Source organism: Mytilus galloprovincialis, unplaced genomic scaffold (genome assembly GCF_965363235.1).
Source record: "Mytilus galloprovincialis unplaced genomic scaffold, xbMytGall1.hap1.1 HAP1_SCAFFOLD_178, whole genome shotgun sequence".
Lineage (NCBI taxonomy): Eukaryota > Metazoa > Mollusca > Bivalvia > Mytilida > Mytilidae > Mytilus > Mytilus galloprovincialis.
The window spans coordinates 33,394-47,318 of NW_027468107.1; the positions used below are offsets into that span (position 1 = coordinate 33,394).

At 30.7% G+C, this 13,925-nt stretch overlaps 1 protein-coding gene and 1 long non-coding RNA gene across 2 annotated transcripts; both read right to left on the reverse strand.

The window, feature by feature from the left end:
- Positions 1-3,410: 3,410 nt before the first annotated feature.
- Positions 3,411-7,502, reverse strand: LOC143060892 (uncharacterized). The gene is made up of 3 exons (XM_076233646.1): positions 7,284-7,502; positions 4,680-4,880; positions 3,411-3,689 (listed from the first exon to the last, which is right to left on the reverse strand). Exons 1-3 carry the CDS (start codon positions 7,443-7,445, stop codon positions 3,411-3,413), a joined length of 642 nt encoding a protein of 213 aa, XP_076089761.1. The 5' UTR covers positions 7,446-7,502.
- A 323-nt stretch (positions 7,503-7,825) lies between these two features.
- On the reverse strand, positions 7,826-13,852 carry LOC143060891 (uncharacterized). The gene is made up of 3 exons (XR_012974160.1): positions 13,663-13,852; positions 9,988-10,282; positions 7,826-7,946 (listed from the first exon to the last, which is right to left on the reverse strand). It is a non-coding gene; the product is annotated as an uncharacterized LOC143060891 (long non-coding RNA).
- Positions 13,853-13,925: the final 73 nt, after the last annotated feature.

The window sequence follows — 13,925 nt, forward strand, 5'->3', positions numbered from 1 at the left end:
AATCACGATGTGAATTTCTTACTCCGCGATTTTAATTTGTTTATCCAAGTTAATGCGTAAGTTCAATCCGAGATATATTCTGTGTGTCTTTTCGTTTAATTGACACGTTTATAATGTTTTAATAAAATCACTACTGTACGATTGTAGGTTCACAGTTTGACACCTGACTAATTGATTATCACGAAAAGCCATATTGTATAAACAAATATGTTTTGATTGCATATCGATCATTGAAATTAATTAGACAAACCGGTTTTGACAGGTAATAATTAATGTAATAAAGATTATTGGAACTTCATAATTAGACCGGAATTCGGAATACACAGGGTCCGGTTTACAAAGGGTATTTTAACAAAGATTTTGAATGGAAAAATATGGGACTTTCATTTTCGGCCGGAATGGACAGGAAACCGGTTTATTCAGGGTCCGGTTTAATCAGGTTTGACTGTATCTTGTTATTTTCCTTGTTCCTCTCTCTTTTGTTCTGTATTATAAAAGAGTAACTGAGTTGTCTCATTGGCACTCATACCACATCTTATTATTTTAATTATTCCCCTTAAAATCGTTCTCAACAAAAATGAAAAGAAGATGACTGCTTGGATGCAGTCTTCCCAGACACTTACAACTACACCTTCTTAAATTAAGCTCTTTGATTGTCATAAAAACACACCATTTTTGTATTGATGTCAATTTTGCAATTTAATGAGAAAAGTTTTGAGAAATTCAATGCTCTTCAAAAAGTAAAAACACAAAAATACTGAACTCCGAGGAAACTTCGTACTTTTTTGGCCTTTTAACATTTTTGGGGTTCGAGCGTCACTGATGAGTCTTATGTAGACGAAACGCGTGGCTGGCGTAAATATAAAATTTTAATCCTGGTATCTATGATGAGTTTATTCACATTCTATCTGCTTCTGCACGAATGTCTTCTGTTTGATATTACTCTGTAGAGTTTACACAGAGAGTTTATATTTGTGAAGTGAAGAAGGAATTAAGCTTTATCTTTTTATTTTGAATTTGTAGTTCTTTGCTAGAGAGGAGTCCTGCAGAAAACTTAACAGACACATATAGCATGTATTCGTAAAGTATAAGGTAAATATCAAGAAATGAATCAATATCTGTATGTAATAACTGTATGATAACAGACTATGCTTTATCCTTTTTACAGTTTATGATTCCATATTTATTTTCTTTGAGGCGTTCAGTTATGAAAATTGCACCAGACTTAGAATTCCAAAACGAATTATTCCAGCAACAGTCACAGATACATGAACGATTATGTATGTTCATAATTTTATATACACTAATGTCTTGAATGTAATGTTGACAAGATATATATTAATACAACTATTTGAATGTAATGTTGACAAGATAGATATTAATTTTTACATGTATATACAATACTTTATATACGCCCGTTTACACAAAATATTATGATATATCGTAATCCATGTGTCTGTCCGTCCGTCTATCCGTCTGTTTGTTGTCAACATGTCTGACAATTACTCAAAAACCTTTTTACCAATTTGCATGAAACTGTTGCTATCTATTGGCGCGAGCGTCCTTTCTATATTTGAAGAATTTTCAGTATTTGTCTTCATTTTACTTTTGCCATATGAATTTTCCTCAGAGCATTTTTGTGACTTTACGTTTTTATACATGCATAAGAAAGTCAGGTATTGTTTTGTTTTAAATCTATTTTACAATGTCTTTTAAAAGAAAACAAAAATGACAAATTCTTAAGATTATAAAAGATTTACACTTGGAATCTATCTTTTTAGTGCATACGTGTAGCCACATTAGTTTGTTTGTACACATGTGTGAAAAGAAACGTCCACTATATATCCATGAGACAGCAACCCAACAGTATTGTCGATTGTAAAAATGTTTAAAGTTTTCATTGTCATAATTTGATATCTCTTGTAAGGGAATATGTTTGTATCTTACAATCTTATTTATTCATGTTTCAGCTCATGTGGGCGATTCATAGAGCACATATTTCGGAACTATTCATTGCTAGAGCAGTATATAACCCATAAGAAAAAGAAAATTCGAGAAGCTATTGTATGACTGAAAAAAATTATTGCATATATGTCATAGTCCGAATGAAGATCCAAATAACAAGAACTATAATAGTTGCCAAAATAGGATACTTTGATAAAAAGAAAACAGTATAACATCTAAACACACTAAAGGAATAAATAGGATATCTGTAAAATACCACATCAGATATATGAACTTATCCACAAAACAGTTTTGTTTTTAATGAAAGTGAAGTAGTGACGATAGTCAGAACCTTGCCAAAATAAGAATGTGCTATTCATAGTAGAATTTATATGTGTTTTAGTTTTTTATAAATATACAATAAGAAATATAAGCCAGAAAAAAATAATAATTCATTGAATAGTACAGGGACACTGAAAAGACGTTTTTTGCTGTAAACTGAAAGTAAATCAGTCTTTGCACAGTCAGCTGGTATCAATAATTTTTAAAACAGACTTACTATAAATTCTATAATGATTTGAATGTTATAACGGGCAATTAAAAAGAGTAATGGACTCAGTGTCAGTTTTATATGTTAATTACACAAAAAAAAAAGAGTTCTGAAATTTGTGTCATATACTTCGAAAAACAATTATTTGGGTTGTTTTTCTTTGTTAAAAACTTTTAAATTATTCTGGGTATCACTTTCATATATTTGCAATTAAAAAGAAAATTAAAACAGCAGACAAAGTAATAAATCACTTGTGACTTTGTGTAGAGAAAATGGTTTTAATACATAACAAATGTTTTAAAATAACTGATTATATGATGGATAAGAATTAATATTTACAATTGATATTGGCATGTAACACATTTCACCAGATTCTACACGATTTACTTCTGGACACTTTGAATGGTTTTCGCTTAAAACATAACCAGTTTGCTAATTTATAATGCTTATTGACTGAAATTAATAAAAGGTTTCATATAAAAATAAAGGCAACAGTGTCGCTGTTCAAAAGTCATTAATCGATTGAGAGAAAAACAATCCGGGTTACAAACTAAAGGAATACATCAACTATAAGAAGATAACAACGGAACAACATAAACACCGATGTGCAACAAAAACAAACGCCAATAAACATAGTAACGAACTATTTGATAACAACTGCCATAGCCAAGACTTTGTACAGGACATTCAACTTTATATTCTATTTCATTTGCTGTTTTGTTTCGGGTTTAAATCAATACGTAAAATAAAGCCATGAATATCGTTCTTAAAAGATTCTTGAGGTGCATTGTCTAAACTAAATGATAGTATTATTTTCAAACATAATGTTTAAATTGTAAGATATTAACACACGTTGCAAGTGATGGAAATAGCTAAACACATAGCATTCAACAAGTTTAACTGAATAAAACTTAACTTACGCAGATATTCCCGACAAATCTGTAATTCTATGGCGTATTAAATTACTATCTAGTAACCACCATATGCCATTGTAGTCTTTCAAAATTTGATTTCTTGCTTTAGCACCCTCAATGACAAAGTCTTTGATAAACGGAATCACTGTAGAGACTGTAACTCCGTCAGAACATACCACGTTTGAACTTTCTGCTGCTTTATTAACAGCTGTCACAGAGATGAAGAAGGTGCCCTCTGATGATGCATTGCAGGTAGCACTAGTGTTGTAAGTTATCTGTTTCTGAAATTGAAAAAAAAACGTATACTAACTTGTGCTATTATGGAGAAAATAGTTTATGAGAAAAAGTCCCTATTAAATGAATAAAAACTAAACAAACGTCTACAAAGTGCACAATGATATTAACTTTAAGTAATGAATTTATTTAAAAAAAACACCCAATAATAATGAATAGATTTCTCGATTACCAAGTCACCCCTCCTCAAAATCATAAGCCATATATAAAAATTCGACTGATTTATTCTTGGTCGTGCATTCCAGTTATCTAAAGTGGATTGATGCACTTATTCATGCACAATGTTTATAGAGAGTGTTGAACAGTATTTTAACATAATAAATATGTTTTATTAGACACTATACCTCAATATTTTAAAACACAAGCATATTAAGAAAACATAATATCAATTACGTTAAACAGATGAGAAAGGTGTGGTCGTTTCATTATTCGCCATTCGATTTCAATATTTCTATTCAGATGCAAGTGGTCACTTCTATATTTACGTTTTCTATGATAATTCATATCATAGAAATTTTAGAAATGAAAGCTCTTCAATTGCGTATTTTATTTAGCCTTCGAACAACTTTGATTCATGTGGCACTGATGGGTCGTGTGTGAAGGAAAGTTCTGGCGGACCATTCAAAAGCCTTGTTTCTTTAATGAGTTTAAAGACATGTGCAAACTATATGATAGGACTAATATAATTTGCTTTAAACATTAGCATGAAGTTTTACAAGACATAAATATTTATCCAAACAAAAAAATGTAGATCTTCTGGCAGCCATTACAAATAATATTAATGCAATACAATGATTTGATTTATATGTTATTAGATAAAAATGTTTATTTGTTTCTTTTAAATCTATATTTGAATATATTATCTTTGTCGTACATTTAATGCGTTGATATTTACTGTTGTCTTGTGACATCATGATTAAAAATTTCCAATAAAATATGTTTGACAAAACAGATGTATCTGATTTAAGATAAAGTACCTCACTGCTAACTGCCATCTCTGTTTCATTGAAACATTTATCACTAAACACATACTGATAAAAGTCAATCCCACTCTCTAGGTCATAAAATCTTTCCCAGTGAGCATTGAGTTGTGCACCTTGCTGAAAATTTACTTCATGGTCACCTTTAATACCGTCATGAACATATCCTTCATGCGGTCGCGATAAATCTAAAGTAATCTAAAATTTAAACATTAAACATTATTACATTTATACTATTTCCAATTTCGCTAAGAAAAAAAATCAAATGAAAATGGTCATTAAGATAGACAAAATAATAAAATACATGTACCTCGAATAAATATTATAATTGAAAACCGGATGTTTCAAACACATATACTCAAGTTTATAATGTATGCTCGTAACGCAAATTGACGCTAAAAGCAATTTGTTTTTCTAATATCGCAAGCAGAAATGAATACATAACCGTAAGTCATAAACTATCAGGGGCGTAGCTAGGTATTCAGTCAACTGTAGGCACCAATCGGCAGGGGGTCTGGGGCCGCTAAAGGCCCCCAACTGGTGCAGGTTTTCAGCGTTTTAGCTGCAAAATTTTATGTACAAAAATATTACTGGTTATTTAACACGGTTTTTCAGCGTTTTAGCTGCAAAATTTTATGTACAAAAATATTACTGGTTATTTAATCATGATAATTATAATATACATGATGAAAAGTTCGAAGAATTATGAATAATGTACAGTAACATCTGACTGGTGAATTAAATAACGCAGTACAATCCGTAATATAAAAAAAATATTTACAATATGCATTGCCCAGCGTAGATCAGCGTATCCCTTTAATTAAGCAGAACACCCTTTTGGTATTATCATATCTATTCCGTTCTGATTGATATATATACGTTTAACTTGAATTATTAATAGTGCATATTGACGATCCTTCATTAAAAAAATAGGAACGTAAACACTGATACTGCTATATAATAGAACTATCCTTTTGGCTAGACATCAACCATCAATCTTTTGAATCTTTAAACCTTTACCCTAGCCACACAAACACATACAGACATAGTCGATGCCTAACAAATTTCAAGAAATTCGTATTTGTTTTATATCCTCTATTGTAAAATCCCTACCTGCTTAGGAATTTTGAATATAATTGTGGCCATTACACGCAGATTTGAGAGTACTCAAAATTACAGGAAGCCAGTTGATTGATTGATTTTTTTACATCCAGTGTCAAATATTTATGCAAGTTCAGGACCGTTGATTTTTTTTTTACAATAAATAACACTTGGAGCTAGGTCCTGTAATAGGTATCGTGCAGGACGAAGGTCTGGAAATTTAAAAATGCCATGCATTGGAAAATGAGGGATTGTTGGATAGAAGCAGAAATTTTGCCTTTCAGTAGAACAACTATGAATTCCTCAAAGAGTTGCATTCTCTCTACAACTAGGCATCGGATTTAATGTCCCCATTCTGACCAAACGTGACTGCGTATTTATACATCCTGCACAGCCAAACAGACGACCAACATTGGCAAGTCGGGTGAAGACAAAGTGGAAAGCTGGTTGAAAACTAACAAATTAAAAAACTCAAGTTAAGGTTCATTCAAGTTTTTGTTTTTAGAAGTGAAATGAAGTGAAATGATCTGAGCCAAAGTTCTAGTTTATAGTTTCTATATAAGGTAAAATCTTCAAAAGTTTAAACATTCAATTATATCTAGTATTCCATTCACTAGTCTAAGGACGAGAGACTAGTGTACACAGGACATTCGATAATTAAAGAGTTTTGACAACTTCACCGGCTTTCATCTACAGATAACGTTGTTTATTATTTTTTTTAAATAAAAAAAAATATTTGTGAAAAAAATATGTGTAGGCACGTGCCTAAAGTGCCTAACGACAGCTACGCCCCTGACTATAATTTTAAAGGTCCTTCTGATCCCCCTAATAGTTAAATTTTATTATAACAAAATAGTAGTTATCGAAATGTGATAAGAAATTAATATAATCTTGGTGGTTGTCACCTAATCCATTATCATCATCATCATGGTATAAGTAATATGATAGTTGAACCCTAGACAAGTTCTAGGAAAAAGCTACAGCAATCTAGTTCTCCTATTCTATTTTATGACAAAAATTGCATTCTGATCATGATTTCAAGCAGTTATTATTTCGTCCAGTCATTTTGCACTAGACGGAAATTTCCATTCGTTACATTTTATGGACCTAAAGGTTAATATCTGCGGTTAGAATCTACAATATATGCTGTTTAAAGTACAAACGAAACTAGAGATAATTGTTTAAAACCGTATTCATAGAGATTTCCAATTATGTTTATACGGCATGTTGTTTGAAATAATAAAGAAAAAAATAAAAAAAAAAATAATAATAAAATTGTTCGAAGTTCAAACTGTTCTGCTAAAATAAACTCTCTTGTGTTCGAAACAAGTTTTACGGTAACTAGAGAACTTTTAATAGAGACTGTTCATGTTCTGGAGCAATTTTCATAACACTTCTTGTACATTTAAAGAGGAATTAAGATTTATCCTTACGTTATGTTGTCTAATATATTAGATTATGAAAGCAGACTTGCAGCAGTTCATTGAAGAAAATACCTACTTGTAATTTCTTTTCGGTTTTTAAAAATGCTTTGTTTGTCGCCGTGACCTGAATATAGTAGTCATAATCGAATAGCCCAAACTCCTTCCACGATGTGATTCTTAAATCCGTTACAATATTTGGTCCAATTTTAAAGTGTTTTTGAAAACAACCATGGAACATTGTACAGTAACATGATGGACCTCTTGGTTCTGAATCATTCTGTTTGGTGCAGTCATTCAATATCTATAAAATATACAAGAGAAGAATACATATAAGTACGCATATCTTCTAGGGTTCAACCTTTCCAGAATGTCAAAAATGTAGGATTAGAACATCAATGCATTTCGTCGAGTTTTCATAATTTTAGGTTTTATTATGTTTATTCAGTCCCTTGTTGTGATTATTATGAGTTCGCCACATTTTATATTTTAATATACATTTTTTAGATTTAGTTCGTATTTAGCCTACGCCAAGTTAAGAAAATGAAATTGTTTTCCATTCGTTTGATGTGTTTAAGCTTTTGATTTTGATTTTGGTGTTTGATTATGGAACTTTATGCTTACTTCTACCTTCCCTTGTGCCATTGTTGTAGAATTTTCTTCTAGCCTACTGTAATTATTATAAATTCTCCATTCCATTTGGTCCAGCCCACTGTCATAATCAAATGCTTCCCATTCTAGGCTGCAGATAAAAAATGGCTGCTGTTTTTAAAAAATGATCAGTGTTTAAGCATTTTAAAGGAGTCATTAAAATTACATGCATATCGTTTATCATTGACAACTCAGATTAATACAATAATAAGATAACAAATGGTTTGTCTCAAAGCTATAGATAAAATACATTAAATGCTTTTCTTATGTAGAAAAGTGTGGATTAAAACTAGTTTTAAAGCTAGTTTAACATATAACTTGTATGACAGTCGCATCAAAGATTATTGTTCATACGTTGGTCATTCTTATTTTTTGAAACAAAGCAAGACAAATTCTTTAATTTTGTTCTAGTGTTGATAAAAGAATACTTGTTGTTAGGATAGAAAAGACAAATATTTGATTACAATTCAGTGAAATGTCTTCTTTGCAATATAATTTCGGCATTCCGCCACCTAATTTATTCAAGCGTGAAATCGAAGCCATATTCAATGTAGCTCTTAAAAACCGATAATTTATTCACAAAGCATAATTACTTACAGTTATTGCATAGTAGTTCAATTTTAAAAGATCAATGTATATACTAGCTATTATGCATAATTTAATGCAATGAAAAGATGAGATCTTTTTGTGTTAAAAGAAACATTCGAATCAAACATGTACATGTTTGTTTGTTTTATAATCGTTATCCAATAAAGAAATATTAGATATATTAGATATATTTGTTTCATATTGTGATCATCATTATACGATCCGTTAAGTATAGGTTGTTATCTCTGGACTCTTTAATTATTTTGCGTAATGAAATGTATAAGCAAGAAGCTTATACCCAATGGATTTAAGTTTCCATAATAATAAACATGAAAAACTACATGCATTAAATAAAATAATGGGATATCAAACATACACATTCATCCAAAAAGAAAATGGTCAACCTTATATGGATATCTGTTGAACAGTAAATTATAAAATATTATATAAAAAAATCATTCAATTTGAAAGTTTTAGAGGTCTAATTTTTACCTTTTGACATAGAAATTATGACCAAAACACAAAATTACCAATGTGACCCCTAGCCCTCCCACTCCGCCTTCTATGTTGTACACAAAGCATGGTGTATTGTGTCAAATGTATAGTAATGTCAATACTGACGACGAAAGTATCGAATGATGATCCATGGGCAAAAAGTGTGAGGTATAAGATACTGGTTCATGTCTACCTAACTATTGGGATGTTAGTATACCATTGAAGCCAGTTTTTTTCTTCTTGAATGGATACAATGCATGTTCATAGATTATAGAACCATGCTCGTTTACTTGCATGGTTTAGTGATCACTTTTAAAAAACAGAGACCAAAATTTTTGATCACACGACGAAAAAAGACTGGTACCGATAAAGGCTATAAGATGTGCCAAAAAAATCTGTCAATACAATTTCATTTTAATGTGTTCGTATGTGTTTATCTTTTATCGGTATCGATATCGGTGCACAAATCTGAAGACTATAAACATATGTCTTGTGTGTGCTTCTCCATCGGTATACATAGTATATTACGATCTGATATTTATTGAATTTGCTGGGGTTTTTTTTTTGCAGTATAGAAGTAGGAATATGTGTGAAGGCATATGAGGACACCACTTATTATGTTAAAGGTTATCATTTCTGTAGGAGTACTTTCGTGTTGGTAGTAATAGGACGTAACAATTATTGAATGTACACATTTGTAAACGGCTGAAACAATACAAGAATAGTGTATTCTTAAAGATGACCATGAACAGAAATTGTCTTTTAAATGACCTTTTAGAATTTTATTATTGAATAACTATTTTTAGAAACGGTTGATTAAATGTTGAAAGGACTTTTGTATCATTAATTTTATTTCATCTTGTACTTTTCCTCCGTTTAAGGTAAAAACAAAATGATTTCAGGCTTAATAACTGTTTTCAATGGTTTTGGTGGAGAGTTATCAATTTCGATCTTTAATGATTATGAATTTTGTGGTGTTGTTTTTTTTCCAAAACTAAATATCCGACGTTATAAAGGTTTGAAAACAATAACAAATATACGTTACTTACGTCATTTTAGAGAAATCTTTTAAATTGTGAACTGATATGTTCACTCTGTCTCCCTTAGTTAACCGTAAGTGCTGTATTACTGGAAAGCTAACATCTTTATAAACTGATATTTTGTCATCTTTGTACTCATCAAAAATGTCAAAGGCTCTAACAGTAATATCAAGTCTATTACCATCTTCCCAGCTTATATTCAGATATTCAGTTTGAGTCATTACATCTGTTGTTTGTGTAAAACTTTGGTTTGACATAAGTTGGGGTCCAAATATTTCGTACTTAATTTCAAATCTGACAATTCCTGTATTTGAAATTAAAAATATACTATTTTGAAAATATAATTTGAAAGAAGCAATAGTGTAATAACCTGATTATGACATGGTTGCTCATGCTACAGTGTCTACTCGTTTATCTTATATACGACCTCTGTAGGTAAATTATAAGTTAAAAATGGTATGTGTAAAGTTGGTGTAATACCACAAAATCATACTACGAAAAAAGGTCCAAAAAATATTTCCTTGTCATTTTTTCTAAAGTACTAACTGGACAGGATAAAACTTTACTCATGCCAAGTATCTTTCTATTTTAAACAAATATAATTTTGCACTATATTTTTAAAAGTGCATATTTAACAAAGGCCGTGTTCACACCAAACGCCAAGTAGAGTAAACAAGTTTACTATTAGTTTAATGTAATGTACACTGGTTTCACATCAAATTTGTTCACATCTTTACACCTTTTTATTAACCTGTGCATGAGATTTGTTCACACTTGTTTACTATATGCCATAAATGGAATCGATTTCAAATTAAAGACATTTTGATAATTTGCAGTACTTTAAAGATACTTAAGATTTAAAACAGCTATCATTTGATTTTAGGGGGGCGAGGTTTGGATTCAAATTAGAAAAAAAGGCATCATTGATTTTTGAGTTAAAATAAAAGGCAGGATGAGCAACTTGGCAAAGACAAATATATGATAATATAATGAAAAAAGGCAGGACCGAATTGGGAAAAAAAGGCAGGAGATTACAACTAAAATTAACGAAGATAAAATATCATCATAGATCCCCCTCCCTAATAAAAATGAAAGAGTAATTCCCTAAAGATCTCTCAATTATGAAATAAAAAACATAGGCTGCAGCAGGATGCTAACTGACGAAGAAGAAGGAATGAGATAAAAAAAAAGTTCGTACATTGCAAGTTAATGTTTTTTTAATTTCTAAGTGCATTTTAACTGATCTTAAAATACTAGCTAAACAAAACGCTTGTTGTTCGGTGTGAGCCAAGGCTCCGTATTGAAAGCCGTACATTACCCTATAATGGTTTACTTTAATAAATTGTTATTTGGATGGAGAGTTGTCTCATTGGCATTCACACCACGTCTTCCTATATCTATTTTACTGCACACTGATTTTAGTTATACATTTATGAGTGAATCGTGGATTGAGTAAAGACCAGTGGCAAATATTTCTGTGAACGCTCAGTCCACATATTAAAATGAATAATTTGTTTGTCAATGATGATACTTTCAGTCATGATAAGGGGTTAATAAAGCTATCTGCAGTTCATTTTTATAACAAAGCAATGTATTGAGTTCAGACAATTTTTTTTTTAAAACAAGTTTATAAACAAGTATTATGAATATCAATTTTATCCAAAAAAAAAACATTTCTTCTTTTAAATATCGATCATAGTAAAATCCATGTTCTGAACACCTTGTTTTGTGTACACTTTTCCGACACAAGGCCTACATTTGACTATGGACTGCATGTAGACAAAACATGATTTAAACTACATGTAAACATTGGTTTTTATCAACGGGAACGTAATTGTGTTTATTTTACGTTTGAATTACAATTACACAACACCGATTTTAGGTCAATGGGAACACGACCAAAGAACTAATAGAGAAATATCAATGGTGGTAATAACCTAATAGGTGGTTTTCACTTATTAGTCTTTGTTAATGTGCACTTTTTAAAACATTGTGCAGAATTTTTTTTTTCAAATCAAAATTACTTGGCATGAGAAAAGTTTTATCCTGTCCAGTACAATAGAAAAATTTTCACATAACATTTCATTGCATATAGGAAAATAACCATCACGGGAAGTTAACCAATCAAATTGTCCCCTTTTTTTAACTGTGTACAGGCTTCAGTTACCATGTAACTTAAAGTTTTCAAAATATTCTTTATAAACACTAAATAAAAAAAACCCTTGTGCTTTGAAATACCCAAGATATGTGTTTTTGACGAAGTAATTCAGCAACACAGATGACGTCACGAATAATTCATTAATAAGGCAATTGGTTAAAGTCTGCTTTAGCAGATAGCATATGTTTTTTTATTAAATGTTCATCAAATAATTTGTACATCAACTAAATTGGATTATATTTATTATTCTATTTAAATTATTCGACAATGATTTCCCAATTTATAACACAAATGTTGTGTCTTGTCAATTTGTTAACATTAAAAGTTATTGTCCGCATGTTCAGCATTTGTTATAACTGGTGAATATAATAATGTTATATACTAACTCAGCTTTTATCGGATCTGTTTACCTTGTAACAATTTACTCCATCGGGCCATTGTTTAATCAATATAATTGTGCAAAACAAGCCAAATTTCGAACAAGTTTATTTATTTTGTGCGATATTGTGGTCTGCTTGAGGTTATCCAATGTGAAAAAAAATATGGATGAAACATATAAGTACGTATGAAACATATATAATTAAGTGTATAAGATGTATCGTAATTTTTGCTTCTTGCTTTGTTTTCTACTATTAAAAATAAAATCCCCAAAATATACTATACGAGGGATAAAAAAAATACGGCCGTCAAGTCTGATGTCTGATCTCTCTCAGCATTGGTAGCGTGAATTATTAATCCTTTTAAAATAGTAGAAAATAATACGCTTATTAAACCTCTGGGGTACATTTGTAGCTGTTATTTGCATACACGTTCAATGTTCTAACAATTATTTAATTTTCATGATGGGCGAATCTACTTAAAAAACATCCATCTATTTTTTTACGTATCAAACAGATATATGTTTAAATTCTACATGCAATGCAAACATATCCATGAAATTTGAGACATACAGCTATCTTTGCTGCTTTATACCTCTTAATTGCGATGCTAACTTCTAAAAATACGAGAGGTATACCGTTAAATATGCTGCTTCTTACTTCTAGGAACCCGCAGGATCCTTATCGTAGTCCAAATAAAAACACAGCAAAGAATGTGGAAGTATATATTTATCAATATTTACTGGAAGTTATCATTCTAAGCAGGCAGAAAAACATAACATCAAACACTGATAGGAAATATAGCTCTCGATTCAAAAAGCTTATAATAATAAACTATTGTGACTAAACCGATATATATATATGCATTTCAATTCTTCCAGTTAGGAAACTCATTAATGCACACATTCGGATTCTCAATTAGAATATAACGGCAACGTTTTGAACAATATATGACAGGGTGCACCATATATGACGTTAGTGGCACATCTAATATGACTAAAATATACATTAACTGATCAATAACAGTTTAAAAACTAGGAATAGCTTCTGATAACATATTCAAAATAGCACAATTCAAAAGTAACAATATTTTCATTACTTAAGAATCTTAAACAGATGGTAATGATTTTGCAGCTAGTACTAACTTACCATTTATATTTCGAATATACGAGACATTTCGATGTCCATACAAATCATCATATTCCTCTTGGACGTTTATAAATGTTTTTACTCCACGCAACCAGCCTTGCTTCTCATGTCTTTCATTCAAAAAACGATCTTTCCATGTAACAGATATTTCTGAGGCATCAACTGACACCCATGTATAGTTTGTCGTTGCCGAAGCTTCGTTTACTTTGATTTGTTTTGTATGTTTGACGTCAATAACTGATGTATTGTCATAAAGAACTAGA